Genomic DNA, 14,874 nt, shown 5'->3' with positions numbered 1-14,874 from the left:
GGACAGGATGCAGCCTGTAATACATGACAGCAGCCATTTTGGATTACTTCTCAGACAGCCCTTTAAATTTGCGAACTTCCACAGAAGAAACTTTTAATGGTGCTACATGGAGACGAGTCCAATCCCTACAGTACCACAAAGCTACCAGTAAGTGACACCCTGAGAGTGGCCTATATTGTGATACGATTAAGAGTAAAAAGCTTAATATTACAGAAGTTGTCTATAGTTTTATCTTGACATAACGTGATTTGTAGAGAAGTATCCAAAACATATCATCCTCAGTCAGCATCGCACGCGCGGCAGGGTCTGGACTCCACAATGCGGGAGGAGCTCCAGCTCCACATCATAAGGAAACACCATCAGATACCATTGTATCCAGTGCACTGCAAAGCCTCCAACAGGAGAAAAAAAAAAGTCTGTGCTGAAGCTAAAACTGAGGTCTTCTCTTGCGTCCTGTGAACTTTGTGTCTGCCCGAACTTGCCTGCATGGACAAAGACAACAAAACAAAATCACACTGTGAACAAAAAATAGCAGCAGCCAATAATTCATAATGTACAAAGCCTACAGCTCAGGCCCCTTCTAATACTATAATATATAATAGGTTTCCTTTTCACATACAATACTGTGCAAATGGGGTTTTTTTTGCTTCAGAGTAAGATTGCTGTAAAAAATAAAAATGATTTAAATCATTTAAGAAAATGAACCAAAGAAAATTGTAAATCAAAGAAACATTTGGTGCCTACAAAACAGCATCAGTTCTGCTAGGTACCAGGGATGCAGCTGTATCCTTAGTTGTATACGTCACACACTGTGCGGTACAGGGCTTTGCTGTGTCCGTACAGGAGAACACGTACACCGGGGCATTAGTGTGAACAGATCTGTCCTCATCTGTAAACGAGGGCAGTTTGAGAGTCTACCTTTATTGGTCAGTAAAGGAATGGCCCTCATTCATACCGGTTTCACCTGTGCAAGAGTTAAAATAGCAGATAAAAAAGGAAGGACTTTATGTTTTGCAATTGGCTACTGGGTCTGATTGTGGACGGCCATTTGGACTCATTGAAGTACCGTATTTTTCGCTTTGTAAGACGCTCCGGATTATAAGACGCACCCCAAATTTTGAGGAGAAAAATAGGAAAAAACTTTTTTTTAATAAATTGGTGGGGCGTCTTATAATCCATGCGTCTTATTACTTACCAGGGGTTGTGGCTGTGGTGGATCAGGGTCCCAGGGTCGTTGCTGGAGGCAGGAGTGGAGCATTGCTGCAGGCTGGGATGAGGAGGTCTGCAGGGGGGCTCCTATGCAGCAGGCTGGGATGAGGGGGTCTGCAGGGGGGCTCCTGTGCAGCAGGCTGGGATGAGGGGGTCTGCAGGGGGGCTCCTGTGCTGCAGGCTGGGATGAGGCAGTCTGCAGGGGGCTCCTGTGCTGCAGGCTGGGATGAGGCGGTCTGCGGGGGGGCTCCTGTGCTGCAGGGGGGCTTCGGGGCTGCAGGGCTGTTTCCGGTGCTGCGGGGGCTCTGCCGACATATTGTGAAAGGCCAGAGCCCCCTGGCAGTTCGTCCATGTATTCCTGTGTGACTGACTGCGGGAAAATGGCCGCCGGAATCTCGAGAGATGAGATCTCAGCGCTGAAATCTCATCTCCCGAGATTTCGGCGGCCATTTTCCCGGAGTCAGTCATACAGGAAGGAACGCATGGACGAACTGCCGGGGGGCTCTGGTCTTTCACAAAATGTCGCCAGAGCCCCCGCAGCACCGGAGTAGCAGCGGACAACCGCGGTGGCGGGCGACAGCGGTGGCGGGCGGCAGCGGCGGCGGGCGGCAGCAGCAGCGGTGGTGGGCGGCAGCAGCAGCGGGCGGCAGCGGACACCCCCTCATCCCAGCCTGTAACGGTAAGCGGTATATCTGCTTTGTAAGATGCACCCCCATTTCCCCCCCAAATTTGGGGGAAATAAAGTGCGTCTTACAAAGCGGAAAATACGGTACATCATATTTGGAAAGAGCAGATCCTTTTAAGGGCCTGAGCACATGTTGTAGTTTAGTCACAAATTTTTCTGGGCAAATTTGTCACAAAAACTGCAGCAATTTTCCTGCCACAAGATGCAGAAATTATTTAGAAATTGCTGCTGCAAATACATATTGTGTGCACATACCCTAGCTGGGTGCGCCAACTCTGAAGACAACAGGTATTGGCCCGCTAAAAAGTCACAAGAGATACACTGTCACCACATGATCCAATAATCAGGGGGCTTGGTGTGAGGCGATGGATACACAGATTGTGGGTCCAACATCTTCCAGAAATTGGTTTTGCCCAGTTCCTCGATTACAACTGTTGCGTGTCATCGTGGCCCACTGTGTGTAACGACACCGCTCCCCGACGGATCAGGGCACATTCACCCACACACTTACTTTCCCTGTCGTCTACGCCGTTCCTTTTTCTCCAGTATCCAATCTCTGCTTTTCTTCACCGATTTCCCTCGGACATTTTTAAATCGCATCCTGCGTTATATAAAGTGGATTTTGATTTAGGAAAGATTTATATTAACGTATAAGTGTAAGAGGAAGGAAAACGTGCCGGCACCTGGGAGCAGGCACGACGAGAAACCTCTTTTGCTGTTTGTCTGCCCTGGGGGCTGCGAGGGGACTAGACCCCCTATCAGCAAGTACAGGCAGACACATCAATATCACTGCTACCTAGTAATTACTTATGATGGACACAAACATTTTCACAGGTCAGTCAGGAGATAGTAGATATAGAAAGGGGCATTTATGATATCAGAAAGATGTGCACGGATGATGGTATAGGAATCTTCTCAAGCATCCTCAGCCAAATATATTGCCATAAGCCAAACTACAGATACACGTGTGCATGGCTGTAAATTAGGAAGAATTCTGCAACATGGCTGCATGGTACTGAGGGTAAGGACACACAGGCGATTATAGATGATGTTGTGCCGACCTCACAAAAGTAACTAACTTCACTGCCCATATAAAAGTAATACAAAAAAAAAAAAAACTACCAGCACCTCTGAACAGGATAATGCATGTATGAACAGGTGCAAGCTGCTCTAACTGCAGAATGTGCAAAGAAAGGAATACAGCAGCACTCTAAGTGCCAAGATGTCTCCAACCATTGACAGTAGGCCATTTGGACTGCATTACTGCCCTACAGAATATGCTTACACTTAGTGGATAAATTGACTGATTCATGAGCGCCCACAAGCCGCAATGTTGACACCTTAGCGCCTGCACAGTGCTTCTGTATTCCATTATTTGCATATAAAAGTATTAGCCACTGGGAGCATAATAATTCTACATTTACCAACTCCATGCCATTACACTGTGGTCTCCCAACAGATGATCAACCTCTGACTGCCATAGCACAGGGTTCCTCATGTGATTAGGGCATTTCTTATTGCCTTGAAGGGAATACATTGCTTTCTGAACACTTATTTTCATTAAATATATTACATATAAATCACATTTTTTACTTGGACTTTTTCTGAGGGAACAGGTTTTTTTGCTACAAGCTGTTAATACAATAGTGAAAATAAAAAGGTCTATCTATATGTGCCACATACACACACGTATTACCTCTCATTGGTGAATGATGCCTGATGTCTAGATCCCTGTTCTGCTGACCCTTCTCCCAGACCCTATGACAAAGAGGAAAATATTAACATTCACTTCAGTTATATTCGCCCAAGATTAGACATATATTTCTTACTTATATGGAATCTGTCAGCAGAGTTTTGCTATATAATCAGAGAGCTGCATGATGTAAGGGCGGGAGCCAGATTCCCGCGATGTATCACTTATTGGCCTGCTTGGTGCAGTTTCAAGAAAATCACTGTATTCTCTGCTGTAGATAGAGCAGTTCTCTGAATGCCGAGCCCGGTATATCCCCTCCCACATCACTATTGGCAGCTTTCTGGGTTACACAGAGCAGGACACTACATGGCATGAGACACTTAGTCCTGCAGTCATAATCTCCTACTGATAAAACACTGATTACATTGAAAGTACAACTAGTAAATTACACATCACTGAAATCATGCTTCTCTCAGATTACATAGCAAAAGAGAAACTGTTAGATTTTCTCAGATTACATAGCAAAAGAGAAACTGTTAGATTTTATTAGTAACATTATAAGCATATACTTTAAGTGAATCTCCACCTATCACCATCACATTTTGACATGAAACAGATCCAAACACATGAAAAAAGCTCCAAATCCTTTGCGTGTATGATCGAGTGCAGTGTAAAAACTGTGAGCATTAATCGCCCCCTAGTGGTGCATGCTGGCAGAGTTGTACCCAGTAAGTTTTTGCCATACAGATGAGGCATTTATTATTTTACCGCAGACCACAAAAAAAAAAAAAATTTCACCTTTAGTATTCTTTTTGGGGGATCAAGAAAATCAACAGTTTTTTTTAAATTCAGTAATATACGTCCACATGAACCTAGCATGAGATTTTCTGTTTGGTCACAGAAAAACCTATCCACACATCCGTTTTTGCTTTGTTTTTGTTTTTTTTACAATAGAAGGCAACAGTATCCATATAAATAAGCATCCAGTTGAATCTTATTAGCAGTATATTTTTTTTTGTAGTTAATAGTGAAAGAAAAAAAAAAAAAAAAATGGGTCCATACGCTGCAATTTATCAAGACTGGTGTTTCCAGCTCAGAGGTAATTTGGCACGTTCTTCAGCTGCTCAATACCCCGCAATACATATAATAAAGCCCGAGTCTGGAGTATGTTTCTGCTTTAATTTACGCCACTTTCTGTGCCGTAAATTATGACAACTTTGATGGCCGTCTCATGCAGCTACGCTTAGCACACTTTTTAAAAGGTTTGTGAAGCTGGCCAAAATTTGGGTAAAAATGGCAAAAGTCACAAATTTTTCGAACAATAACGAGTTGTGAAAAAAAAAAATGAAGCAAGAATTCAAAAGGTTTTATGCCAGAATTCCGGAGAAAACTAATGAACCAAGAGCCACACTAATCTACATCTATGCAGAAGATTTGGTGCCGGGATTCGCATGACATTATCGAGCCACGTATTGCCCTGCGGCCAGTATTCGGCTGCTGCGCTCTCACTTCCTCCACTTGTCTGACATTTGTTAGAGAGAAGGAAGGGCGCAGCAGCCCAATAGCGGCCACTGATCGTTATGCCACGTGAGCACCCTAGCCAAGGTCATGTGAACCAATAACAGATACTCCCCTCACGTACAGGGATTATGTGACAAGGGGGGATACTACATTTACAAAAGGAGGTTGTCCAGATAGTGAACACCACATTTACTAGAATAATGCAGAATAAGTATCACAGCGATCTCAGCAGGGGCTTACCTTAGGCAACACTGCAGATACACCGACAAACAGGCACAAGAAAAATCTACAAAATAGATAATATTAATTATATCAATTGCAGGAGATGAAACAAACATATATGTCAAATATAACTTACTTCTTAGCCTTGGTGCTGTTGGGATAGTCCACTACCATGCCACCAGTAAATCCGGCTCGCATCGCCTGAGCCGTTACCAATTCTAGCTATAAAAAGCAGCATAAAAAAACTAAAAATTCAGCAAAGACAATCAGCAACTTTACATAATGCCCCACACATATATAGAAGAGTACAATAATAATACATGGCCGTACCTGCTCTCCATTTTCAGGATACAGCTGTAGGACTGCACGAGCTCCCCGAGCCTGGAGGAAACAAAAATCAGGTTAGGAGTCTGTCCGTATAGAGACCAGAACGTCTTCATACCATAAAACCACAAAAAAGTGTTACTACCCACATACACATGTAGGTCAGCAATGAAAGGGTGTATTTTGGTCCATAACTTGGCTCGCTAAACAGACCCGTATTGTGGATGCTTCATCCCAATTGAAAAGTGCAGCAGAAGCAGGACACGTGTGTGCAAACACTGAATATATGAACTATAAAGCACATTAATGCCATAGAGAATATACACAGAAAATGAGGGTACATAGTGCACAAAACAGATGATTTGTGTGAGCCCACTAGCCACAACAAGGCGCACCTTTCTTTGATGGGATCCTAACTAATTGTGCTGCTGTACTCCGATAGGTCACAGCAGCTTGCACCTGTTCACGTTGGCTTCAGTCAGATAGAAGGTGCTGGTCAGATCTCTGATCTGTGGTTTTGGAATATACATTTGGAGGTAGTTGACTGAGTTTTTGTCCCATCAAATTAGTGCAGGATCTTACCCGCATTGGGCTTTTGGCCCAGGAGAGGAGAAGTTGAAATTTCACACAGTGTCTTAGCGCATACAGAGGGTGCTGTATTCTTTGGTTGGTATATAACAGTCACGGCAGATTGAAACAATTGTGAACAGGTGCAATCTGATAGGATTTTTTGATCAGATTTTTTGGGGGTTACTTCATTCCAATGGAGTGCTTCTCGGGCAAAGCTGGGCTGATATGTCCGATATTTAACCCTTTAACCTTCACCCCCCAGCTTGTTTTCACCAAAAATTATCAAATTTTGACCAGTGTGACTTTATGTAGTAATAACTCTGGAATGCTTCAACGGATCCCACTGATTCCGAGACTGTTCTTTTGTGACTTGTTGTTCTTTATGGTAATGGTAAATTTGGTCGATATTTTTTACAAAAATATCAGAGATTTTTAAGAAAACTTTGAAATGTTACATTTTCCCACAAAAATGTTGCTTTAGCCCCAAAGTTTTCATTTTCACAATGGTAACCGGGGAAAATGGTACAATTTGTTGCGCAATTTCTCCTGTGTATGCCAATACCCCATATGTGGTCAAAAACTACTTTTGAGGCACAGAGCAAAGCTCAGACGGGAAGGAGCGCCATATTATAGTGCAGATTTTGCTTTTATGGTTTGCGGATGCCATGTCACATTGGCAGAGCCCCTGAGGAGCCAGAACAGCAGAACTCATAAGAGACTCCATTTTTCAAACTACACCTCTCAGTGAAATCATCTAGGGGTGCAGTGATCATAATCACACCACGGGTGTGTCGAAGAACCTTATAAAATTGGGTGGAAAAGAAAAAAAAATAATTACATTACCACTTAAATTTTTTTCTTTTATTTTTTTTACCTTGTCCCTCCATGGGACATCAGCCTTTCTTGCCCTGACAGCTGATCTAATACTTTGCAATGCAGGGCATTAGATCAGGCCATTACACACAGGGAGGAGACGATATCAGGAAATGGTGACTAATGGTGGGCTAGAGTAAAATGGCGCCGGTAGCACTGAGCAATCTACGCATACGCAGGAGCCATTTTCCTGGTGACTTCCAAGAGCTTCATATGTACAAGTGCCGCCTGTGGCTAGGACAACGCTGGCAGGAAATTTCAAATAAAAAAAGAAGGAAAGATTCCCAGATACAGCAGCGGGGACAGAAGAAAGCTGAAGACCCTATCCACAGGCCTGATACACAAAGATATATGACTAATAACAGATTGAGAATATGCAAATAATTATTGAAGACACACCTAAGCTATGAATACCACCCAAATAAAAAAAAAAATATAGATAGGTGTATGTAGTCTTTAAAAAAAATGTTTATTAAACTTAATTGAAAATTAAACAATATAAAATGCAAGTAATTTCAACAGAGAGATGCAATGGAGGACCACCTGCTTAAAGATACACATTCCCAATATATACCCACCTGTTTGCTCCTTTCCATACACCCCCTGATGAAGCAAAAAGGGTGAAACGTACGTCGAGACACCAGGACCACACACCACATCAGTCTGCAAAATATGCAAGTTATCTTATTGCTATTTGATTATCATTTATGTAACTAGCTTAAATAAGGGAAGCACTTTTTCCACTATGCAAATATTTATGAAGTAGTGATTATATCTATTTATAATTTGTATTTTTATAGAAATATAGCAGGTGGTCCTCCACTGCATCTCTGTGCTGAAATTCCATGCATTTTATAGTGTTTAATTTTCAATAAAGTTTAAGAAACATTTTTTTAAAGACTACATACAAACAACTTTTTTTCTTTGGATGGTATTCAAAGATATATGAGTACAAGCAAACTTCAGAGATTAAAGAAAATCTTCAAAACGATTTACTTCACCTGAGGCATCATTGTAATCAGTATGACAGGCTACGGACTACAGGTGAATAGACTCGCGGCCAGTCCGGCAGACTATATAGCATCATACAACATTCTGCAGTGCATTGTCTGACTGCTGGGTATATTTGCCACTGCGGCCATACTCTGCACCAACACACTACTGGAAGTTGTACATCTAATACAATTCAATAAATAACTTACCCCAAATAAATGAAGTACAATGACAAGTAAATGCACTCACCAGAGCAGAGTAAAGAGTAGAGAAAAAGCGAAAGAGCCGCTGAGGAGGATTATGCGTCTTCTTATCAGCATTACAGAGCCATTGCAGAGCTGAGATACTAGCAGGAAGAGAAAAAAAATCTAAATATAATAGAACTAGTAAAAACACCCTTTTTGGCTTCTCTAAGCTGCAGAATTACCTGATGCAGCCATCAAACGTTCCAGGTCGGAAGGGAATACCTTGCCCCATATCCCCAAGGATCAAGTCCCCCTCTACTTCTCGTTCTAATGCCACATCTAGAGAAAGTAACAAAGGCAGGGATTACTTCTAAGAAAAGGAGTGCAACCTAATGATCAGCGTCATCATCGAAATTAAAGTCACCTAGCATGGCAGTACTGATGTCGATGCCCACCCAGTGATGCCCCTGCTCAGATATGAAGTCTCCACTCAAACCAGAACCACACCTGCAAAAAGAAAAAAAAAAAAATAAGACGCATCTATAAAGAGCCTCCTTGGTATACCCAATATGGCATACACCCTGGCCTACCCGACATCCAGGAGGTAGCAAGGCTGATCCTCAGGTAAGCACAGGAGCTCCACGGCCCGCTCAGACATCTGGGACTGAATTTCTATAATGCGGGAGCTACAATGAAAAGGAAGAAGTTTACAGGAGACCAATACACAGAGAAAGGATTGGAATCACACAGACAAGTGGTGTAAGGAGGTGGCAGGCAGACAGGAGGACGGAGGGATGACAAACTAAGCGCAACAGTCCTTACTTGTGTGTGTATTTTTGAGCTTCATCTTCATTGTAGAACTGTAGGGGAGAAAAGTATAAATGTATTAAATAAAAGAAATAACCATATGACAAGAGCAGAATACACAAACTGAAATTCTACATTATACACCCAATGATTACTGCATCAGAACAAACCACTAAGTCCGGGCAATATGGAGACTTTCTTGCACGACTGCAGTCTATTGGAGGAGCCAAGCCATTTTCTGGACTTTATCAAGTTGATTGTGGTAAATTAATTTATTTTTCATTAAGATGGAAGCCGGCTTCAAGCACAAAATGAGCAACGAAGGAATATTGTTTGGTGATTGCTTCATGTATGATTTACCTCATAACGCTCCTTGTGTTCACGAAAATTATTCCTGTAATATCACAAGTTAATCCCGAGGGATTTTTTTGGGGGGGGGGAATCGGCAACTGGCCGAGAGGGGGGGGGGGGCGGGCTGCCAGAGACTGGCTGAGGGGGGAGGCGGGCGGCTACTGGCCGAGAGGGGCGGGCGGCTACTGGCCGAGAGGGGCGGGCGGCTACTGGCCGAGAGGGGCGGGCGGCTACTGGCCGAGAGGGGCGGGCGGCTACTGGCCGAGAGGGGCGGGCGGCTACTGGCCGAGAGGGGCGGGCGGCTACTGGCCGAGAGGGGCGGGCGGCTACTGGCCGAGAGGGGCGGGCGGCTACTGGCCGAGAGGGGCGGGCGGCTACTGGCCGAGAGGGGCGGGCGGCTACTGGCCGAGAGGGGCGGGCGGCTACTGGCCGAGAGGGGCGGGCGGCTACTGGCCGAGAGGGGCGGGCGGCTACTGGCCGAGAGGGGCGGGCGGCTACTGGCCGAGAGGGGCGGGCGGCTACTGGCCGAGAGGGGCGGGCGGCTACTGGGCGGGGGGGGCGGGCGGCTACTGGGCGGGGGAGGCGGGCTGCCGGAGACCGGCCGAGAGGGGCGGGGGAGGCGGGCGGCTACCGGGCGGGGGAGGCGGGCGGACGGCTACCGGCCGAGAGGGGGCGGGCGGACGGCTACCGGCCGAGAGGGGGCGGGCGGACGGCTACCGGCCGAGAGGGGGCGGGCGGACGGCTACCGGCCGAGAGGGGGCGGGCGGACGGCTACCGGCCGAGAGGGGGCGGGCGGACGGCTACCGGCCGAGAGGGGGCGGGCGGACGGCTACCGGCCGAGAGGGGGCGGGCGGACGGCTACCGGCCGAGAGGGGGCGGGCGGACGGCTACCGGCCGAGAGGGGGCGGGCGGACGGCTACCGGCCGAGAGGGGGCGGGCGGACGGCTACCGGCCGAGAGGGGGCGGGCGGCTACCGGCCGAGAGGGGGCGGGCGGACGGCTACCGGCCGAGAGGGGGCGGGCGGACGGCTACCGGCCGAGAGGGGGCGGGCGGACGGCTACCGGCCGAGAGGGGGCGGGCGGACGGCTACCGGCCGAGAGGGGGCGGGCGGACGGCTACCGGCCGAGAGGGGGCGGGCGAGCTGTCGGAGACTGGCTGAGGGGGGGTTGGTGTTGGGCAGCTACTGGCCAAGATGGGGCGGGCGGGCTGCCGGAGACTGGCTGAGGGGGGGTGGCGGGCGGCTACTGGCCGAGAGGGGGTGGGCTGACGGAGACTGGCTGAGGGGGGGTGGCGGGCGGCTACTGGCCGAGAGGGGGTGGGCTGACGGAGACTGGCTGACTACGACTGTCCAGTGGAAGGAGCACTGCAGCCCATAGTAACCCAGCACTAACATGGAGTCTGCCCACTACCGGCCACCATCAGTGTGGTGCTCCCCCTAAACCGGTGGTGAGGGGTTCTATACCTTCATTTAGGGGTGTGCTGAGGGCGGCCATATGTGCTATCAGTGAGGCCTTTGGGGAGGGGACTACGTGTACACATAGCAGCACTGCCATCACCGCAGAATGTCTGCAGCCACACTCGCCATCCAAAATAACCACAACATGGCAGCTCAGTTCTTCCACCTACCAGTTCTGCGGGTCCGGTCTGCTCCGGCCTCCTCACACTCTTCGCCATGATCTCCGCAGCTCTAGCTCTCTGGTAGATGCCGGACTCTACACGTGAGAACTGGCGCACACAAATTACGTCATACTGAGGCTGCCTGATCTCTTCTCACAAGAGGCCGACGGGAACACTACCTCAGTCTCCTCAGATGGAGCCATTCTATTACCGCAATCTGAACTTGTCTTCAACAAAATGGCTGCCACACTATCCACCACTCGTTTTCAGGACCTAAATTTCAAGCCTCGTTTTAGGTTATTTCCGACCATTAACACTATTGGCTATAAATGGTGATTGGCACAGTAGCTAGCCAATTATATTAGCCGCTACAGTTTCAGTCCCAGCCAGGGCCGGCCTTAGAAACGCGTCATGTGATTGGCTGATACTGTACCGGCCTTCGCTCCGGTAAATATGGCTGAGGTCAGTCTGAGGTTGTTCCGGAGTAAAGCGCGGCCACTGTTGCTGGAAGAGAGGACTGTGTGTGGCAGGAAGCATGGCCAGTCGTTTGTCCTTTCCTGTGAGTCCTTTGCTGGGGCCAGCTATAGACTACGGTTATACACACTGTGGCCCTCGGGAGCCCACAGGGACTGGAGCAGAAGGGAACAGAACCCCAGCCAGGCGGTTTGTGTTTATTCTCAATGGACTGGACCAAGAAAATCCTATCACCAAGGTAACAACCACAGAAATGGCCCCGACAGGGCTCAGGATTGGGGGTCTGTGCTGTATAAGAGCCGCACGGCCTACTACGACATACTGGACGTGACGGGGAACGCCACCCAGGCCCAGATCAAGACCGCCTACTACAAGCAGTCCTTCCGCTTCCACCCTGACCGCAATGCTGGCAACGAGGACGCCGCCCGGCAGTTTGGGCTGGTGATGGAGGCCTATTATATATTGGGCAGCGCCAGCCTGAGGAAGAAGTACGACCGCGGCCTCCTGAGCCTGGAAGATGTCCGCTCCGCAAATAAACCCAGCGGGAAAAGTGTCAGCCCTTCCCGAAAGCAGGCTGGATCTCCGAGAGCGACCTCCACGTCCTCCTCCACTACACCCGCCAAGCCCATGTTTGATTTTGATGCCTTCTACCAGGCCCATTACGGGGAGCAGCTGGCCCGCGAGCAGCTCTGGAAGGCCAGGCGGGAGCACCTAGAGAAGAAGAAGCTGGAGCTGGCCAAGGCCACCCGGATTAATAAGGTGGCCGAGCTGTCAGCAATGCTGCTATTATTGTCTACCACTGTCCTACTCCTGTCGCTGCGATGAGACCGTTAATTATACCTTATGGGAATAGTTCTCCCATCACTCAGGACCTTCCTCTGACTGACGGACAATGAATGCGGGATTCTTCCATTCATTAATCTGGAGAGTGACTGCGCTTACATGGCCACCTTACTGGTGGTAATGGTGGACTGGGTGCTACCGTTATCAGCCAATCGGATGTTGGATACATATAATCGATGCACTATAAATGGCTGATATTTGGATGCCCCTAAGAAAAAAGTTACATCTGAGTGTATCACAAAGTGTAATTCGTAGGTTTCTCTACACATTTATTCGGATTCCTACAAACAGAAATCAGCAGAACACTGGACATGTGGTTTTATACTAATAACGTAATGATCCTTCTAAGACCTGCTGCTGAATGTTGGGGGGTATTTAACTGTGGCTGCTGTAAACCACATGTCCTTATAAACTATCTGTCCACTACTTTAACCTTGAAGGTCTATCCTTAGTATAGGTTATCAATGTCTAATCGGTGGGAGTGCAACATCCTGCACCCCTGCCGATCAGCTGTCCTAGGTGCCAGAAGAGCTTAGATATGGAGCTGCTCACCCTACTGATATTGGCCGCAGCCGGGCACTGAAAGATCCGTGGACAGAGAAGCTCCGTAGCTGAGAACAGCTGGTGCCGGGGGTCACACCCCCACCCATCAGACAGTGATGATCTACCCTAAGGATAAGTCATCAATGTTATAGCGGACAACCTCCTGAAAACTGCCCATACCCCTAAAGACCCCCATATACATTAGATGAAAGACAACCAAACCCACTGTTTTTAGTGGGCCTAGGCGACCACCTAACGTGTAAAGGGTTTTCCTATAATCCCTCACAAGGTTTGGGCAATTGGAATTTTAATGGTCTTTTTGTTTTAAGGAAAGGTGAGCAGTTTTCACGGTGTCTGGCAGTGATCACTGTCGTTATGGAAAACGCATGAATGCTTGGTTGAGCTGAGCGCTTGTGTATAGAGTATTTGGAAGAGACAGCTATCCCTCCGTCCCTCCACTCCTCCGTCTCTTACACCTGGACAGTCAAAAAACCTATTTTGTCTGAGTGGTCAGAGGGTCTTTCCTCCTGTGAGGACAAGAGATTGTGCATGTGAATATGAAACACACGCTCTCATCTCCCCTGAACATGTCATGAGAATAGTTAGGACACCCCATACGCATTAGATGGTTATCCTGGCCTACACTCCTGATGTCTATGGTCACCTTTACATCTGTAGCTACAGAGCATTGCAGGAGGGAAGACGTAGAAGTAAATGTAGTAATGTATCCTACTACAAGCAGCTATTGTACCTTCATGTGAGTGAATGTGCAGAGCCCCATCTGATGACAATAATGCCCCTCGTAGACTTTGGCTACTAAGTGTAACAGGTGGTTATAGAGTTCTGTCTAGAGCATCTGCCAAACATAACAGCTGGCTGCGGTTTTTCTGAGATTTGAGGCCCCACAGGTGTCAGCGCAGTGAGCAGAGAATCAGACGGGGTCTAAGGTGGCATGTCTGGAGATACTCACGGGAAGAATAACTGCATATGAAATGTGTAGAGGCTCGGTGCACTGGTATAGTAGCTTTATTATGGCTCCATGTATAGTGTCTGCCTGAGCCTAAACGTAGGGGACCTGTAGTCTCCGTCGTGGTACTGCAATGGTTTCTGACAGTGGAGAAAGATGTAACCTGCAATTGTCATGCAGGTTAAGGAAACATTGAGATCATTTCATTGCAGCCAGAAATCTCGGTCTTTAAACTTTGTAGTATAATATGCCCGAAGTCCGTTATTCTGTGTGAAGATTAGGTCGTCGTTTAACCCTAAGAAGTGTCATCACAGACCTGTAGCTGCGCAGCCTCGTGGCCTTATGTAAGGGATTCTTATCTGGCCAAAGGACAGAGGTGGACACATATATATGGTGCTGTAACATTGTGTCGTGACAACGAATGTTTACAAAAGCTATATAATCCTGACGTGCGATACAAGCCTTTGTCGCCACTTTTACTTTAATGCCTATTCTTATAAGGAACGTGAATCTGTGTCAGAGGAAAAAGACTGTGATGATGAGACCAGTGCCTTCCTTACTCCTGAGCACAGGACCACCGCACTTTATAATATTTATTGTAATTGTCCAGATTGTATATATAAAAGAGGTGACAGAGGACCAAAATTGTGTTTTCTTTATTTTTACATTGGGTGCCTTTATTTCACCTGCCCTGGCTCACAGATTAATGTTACACAATGCCACTTCCCTGAATGGGGCCAATCCGGCTGATCCAACTTCTCTAGCCCCAACGATGACCAAAGAAGCTACTTGTGCCCACTAATGTAGGTGCAGGGAAAACTTGATCCTAAAGTATCCATTAACATGATCTGGTGTCATCTAGTATCAGATCTTCTAAAGTCTGTGTGTGCAGATGTTCATTTTTACAGGAGCTTTTTCCTAGGTTTTAGAACCTCTTGTACATGGCTTACAGTACAACTATTTTAAAGGGAATCACATAAATTAGGACTAACACTAC

General features: G+C 47.3%; 2 protein-coding genes across 2 annotated transcripts; one reads left to right on the top strand and one right to left on the bottom strand.

Moving 5' to 3' along the window:
• Window positions 1-207: 207 nt before the first annotated feature.
• Window positions 208-11,301, bottom strand: BUD23 (BUD23 rRNA methyltransferase and ribosome maturation factor). The gene is made up of 12 exons (XM_077294523.1): window positions 11,060-11,301; window positions 9,098-9,135; window positions 8,866-8,961; window positions 8,700-8,782; window positions 8,518-8,614; window positions 8,340-8,436; window positions 5,661-5,711; window positions 5,467-5,552; window positions 5,349-5,394; window positions 3,591-3,652; window positions 2,406-2,495; window positions 208-482 (listed from the first exon to the last, which is right to left on the bottom strand). The coding sequence occupies exons 1-12, from the start codon at window positions 11,105-11,107 to the stop codon at window positions 428-430; spliced, it is 849 nt and encodes a 282-aa protein (XP_077150638.1). The 5' UTR covers window positions 11,108-11,301; the 3' UTR covers window positions 208-427.
• Window positions 11,302-11,409: 108 nt separating this feature from the next.
• DNAJC30 (DnaJ heat shock protein family (Hsp40) member C30) lies at window positions 11,410-14,522 on the top strand. Its single transcript, XM_077294524.1, has one exon. The coding sequence runs from the start codon at window positions 11,504-11,506 to the stop codon at window positions 12,347-12,349; it is 846 nt and encodes a 281-aa protein (XP_077150639.1). The 5' UTR covers window positions 11,410-11,503; the 3' UTR covers window positions 12,350-14,522.
• The last annotated feature ends 352 nt before the right edge of the window (window positions 14,523-14,874 follow it).

The sequence above is a fragment of the Ranitomeya variabilis genome, chromosome 3 (assembly GCF_051348905.1).
Source record: "Ranitomeya variabilis isolate aRanVar5 chromosome 3, aRanVar5.hap1, whole genome shotgun sequence".
In the NCBI taxonomy this organism is placed as follows: domain Eukaryota; kingdom Metazoa; phylum Chordata; class Amphibia; order Anura; family Dendrobatidae; genus Ranitomeya; species Ranitomeya variabilis.
Note: the sequence above shows the minus strand (reverse complement) of the source record. Positions and strands in the feature narration are given on the sequence as shown.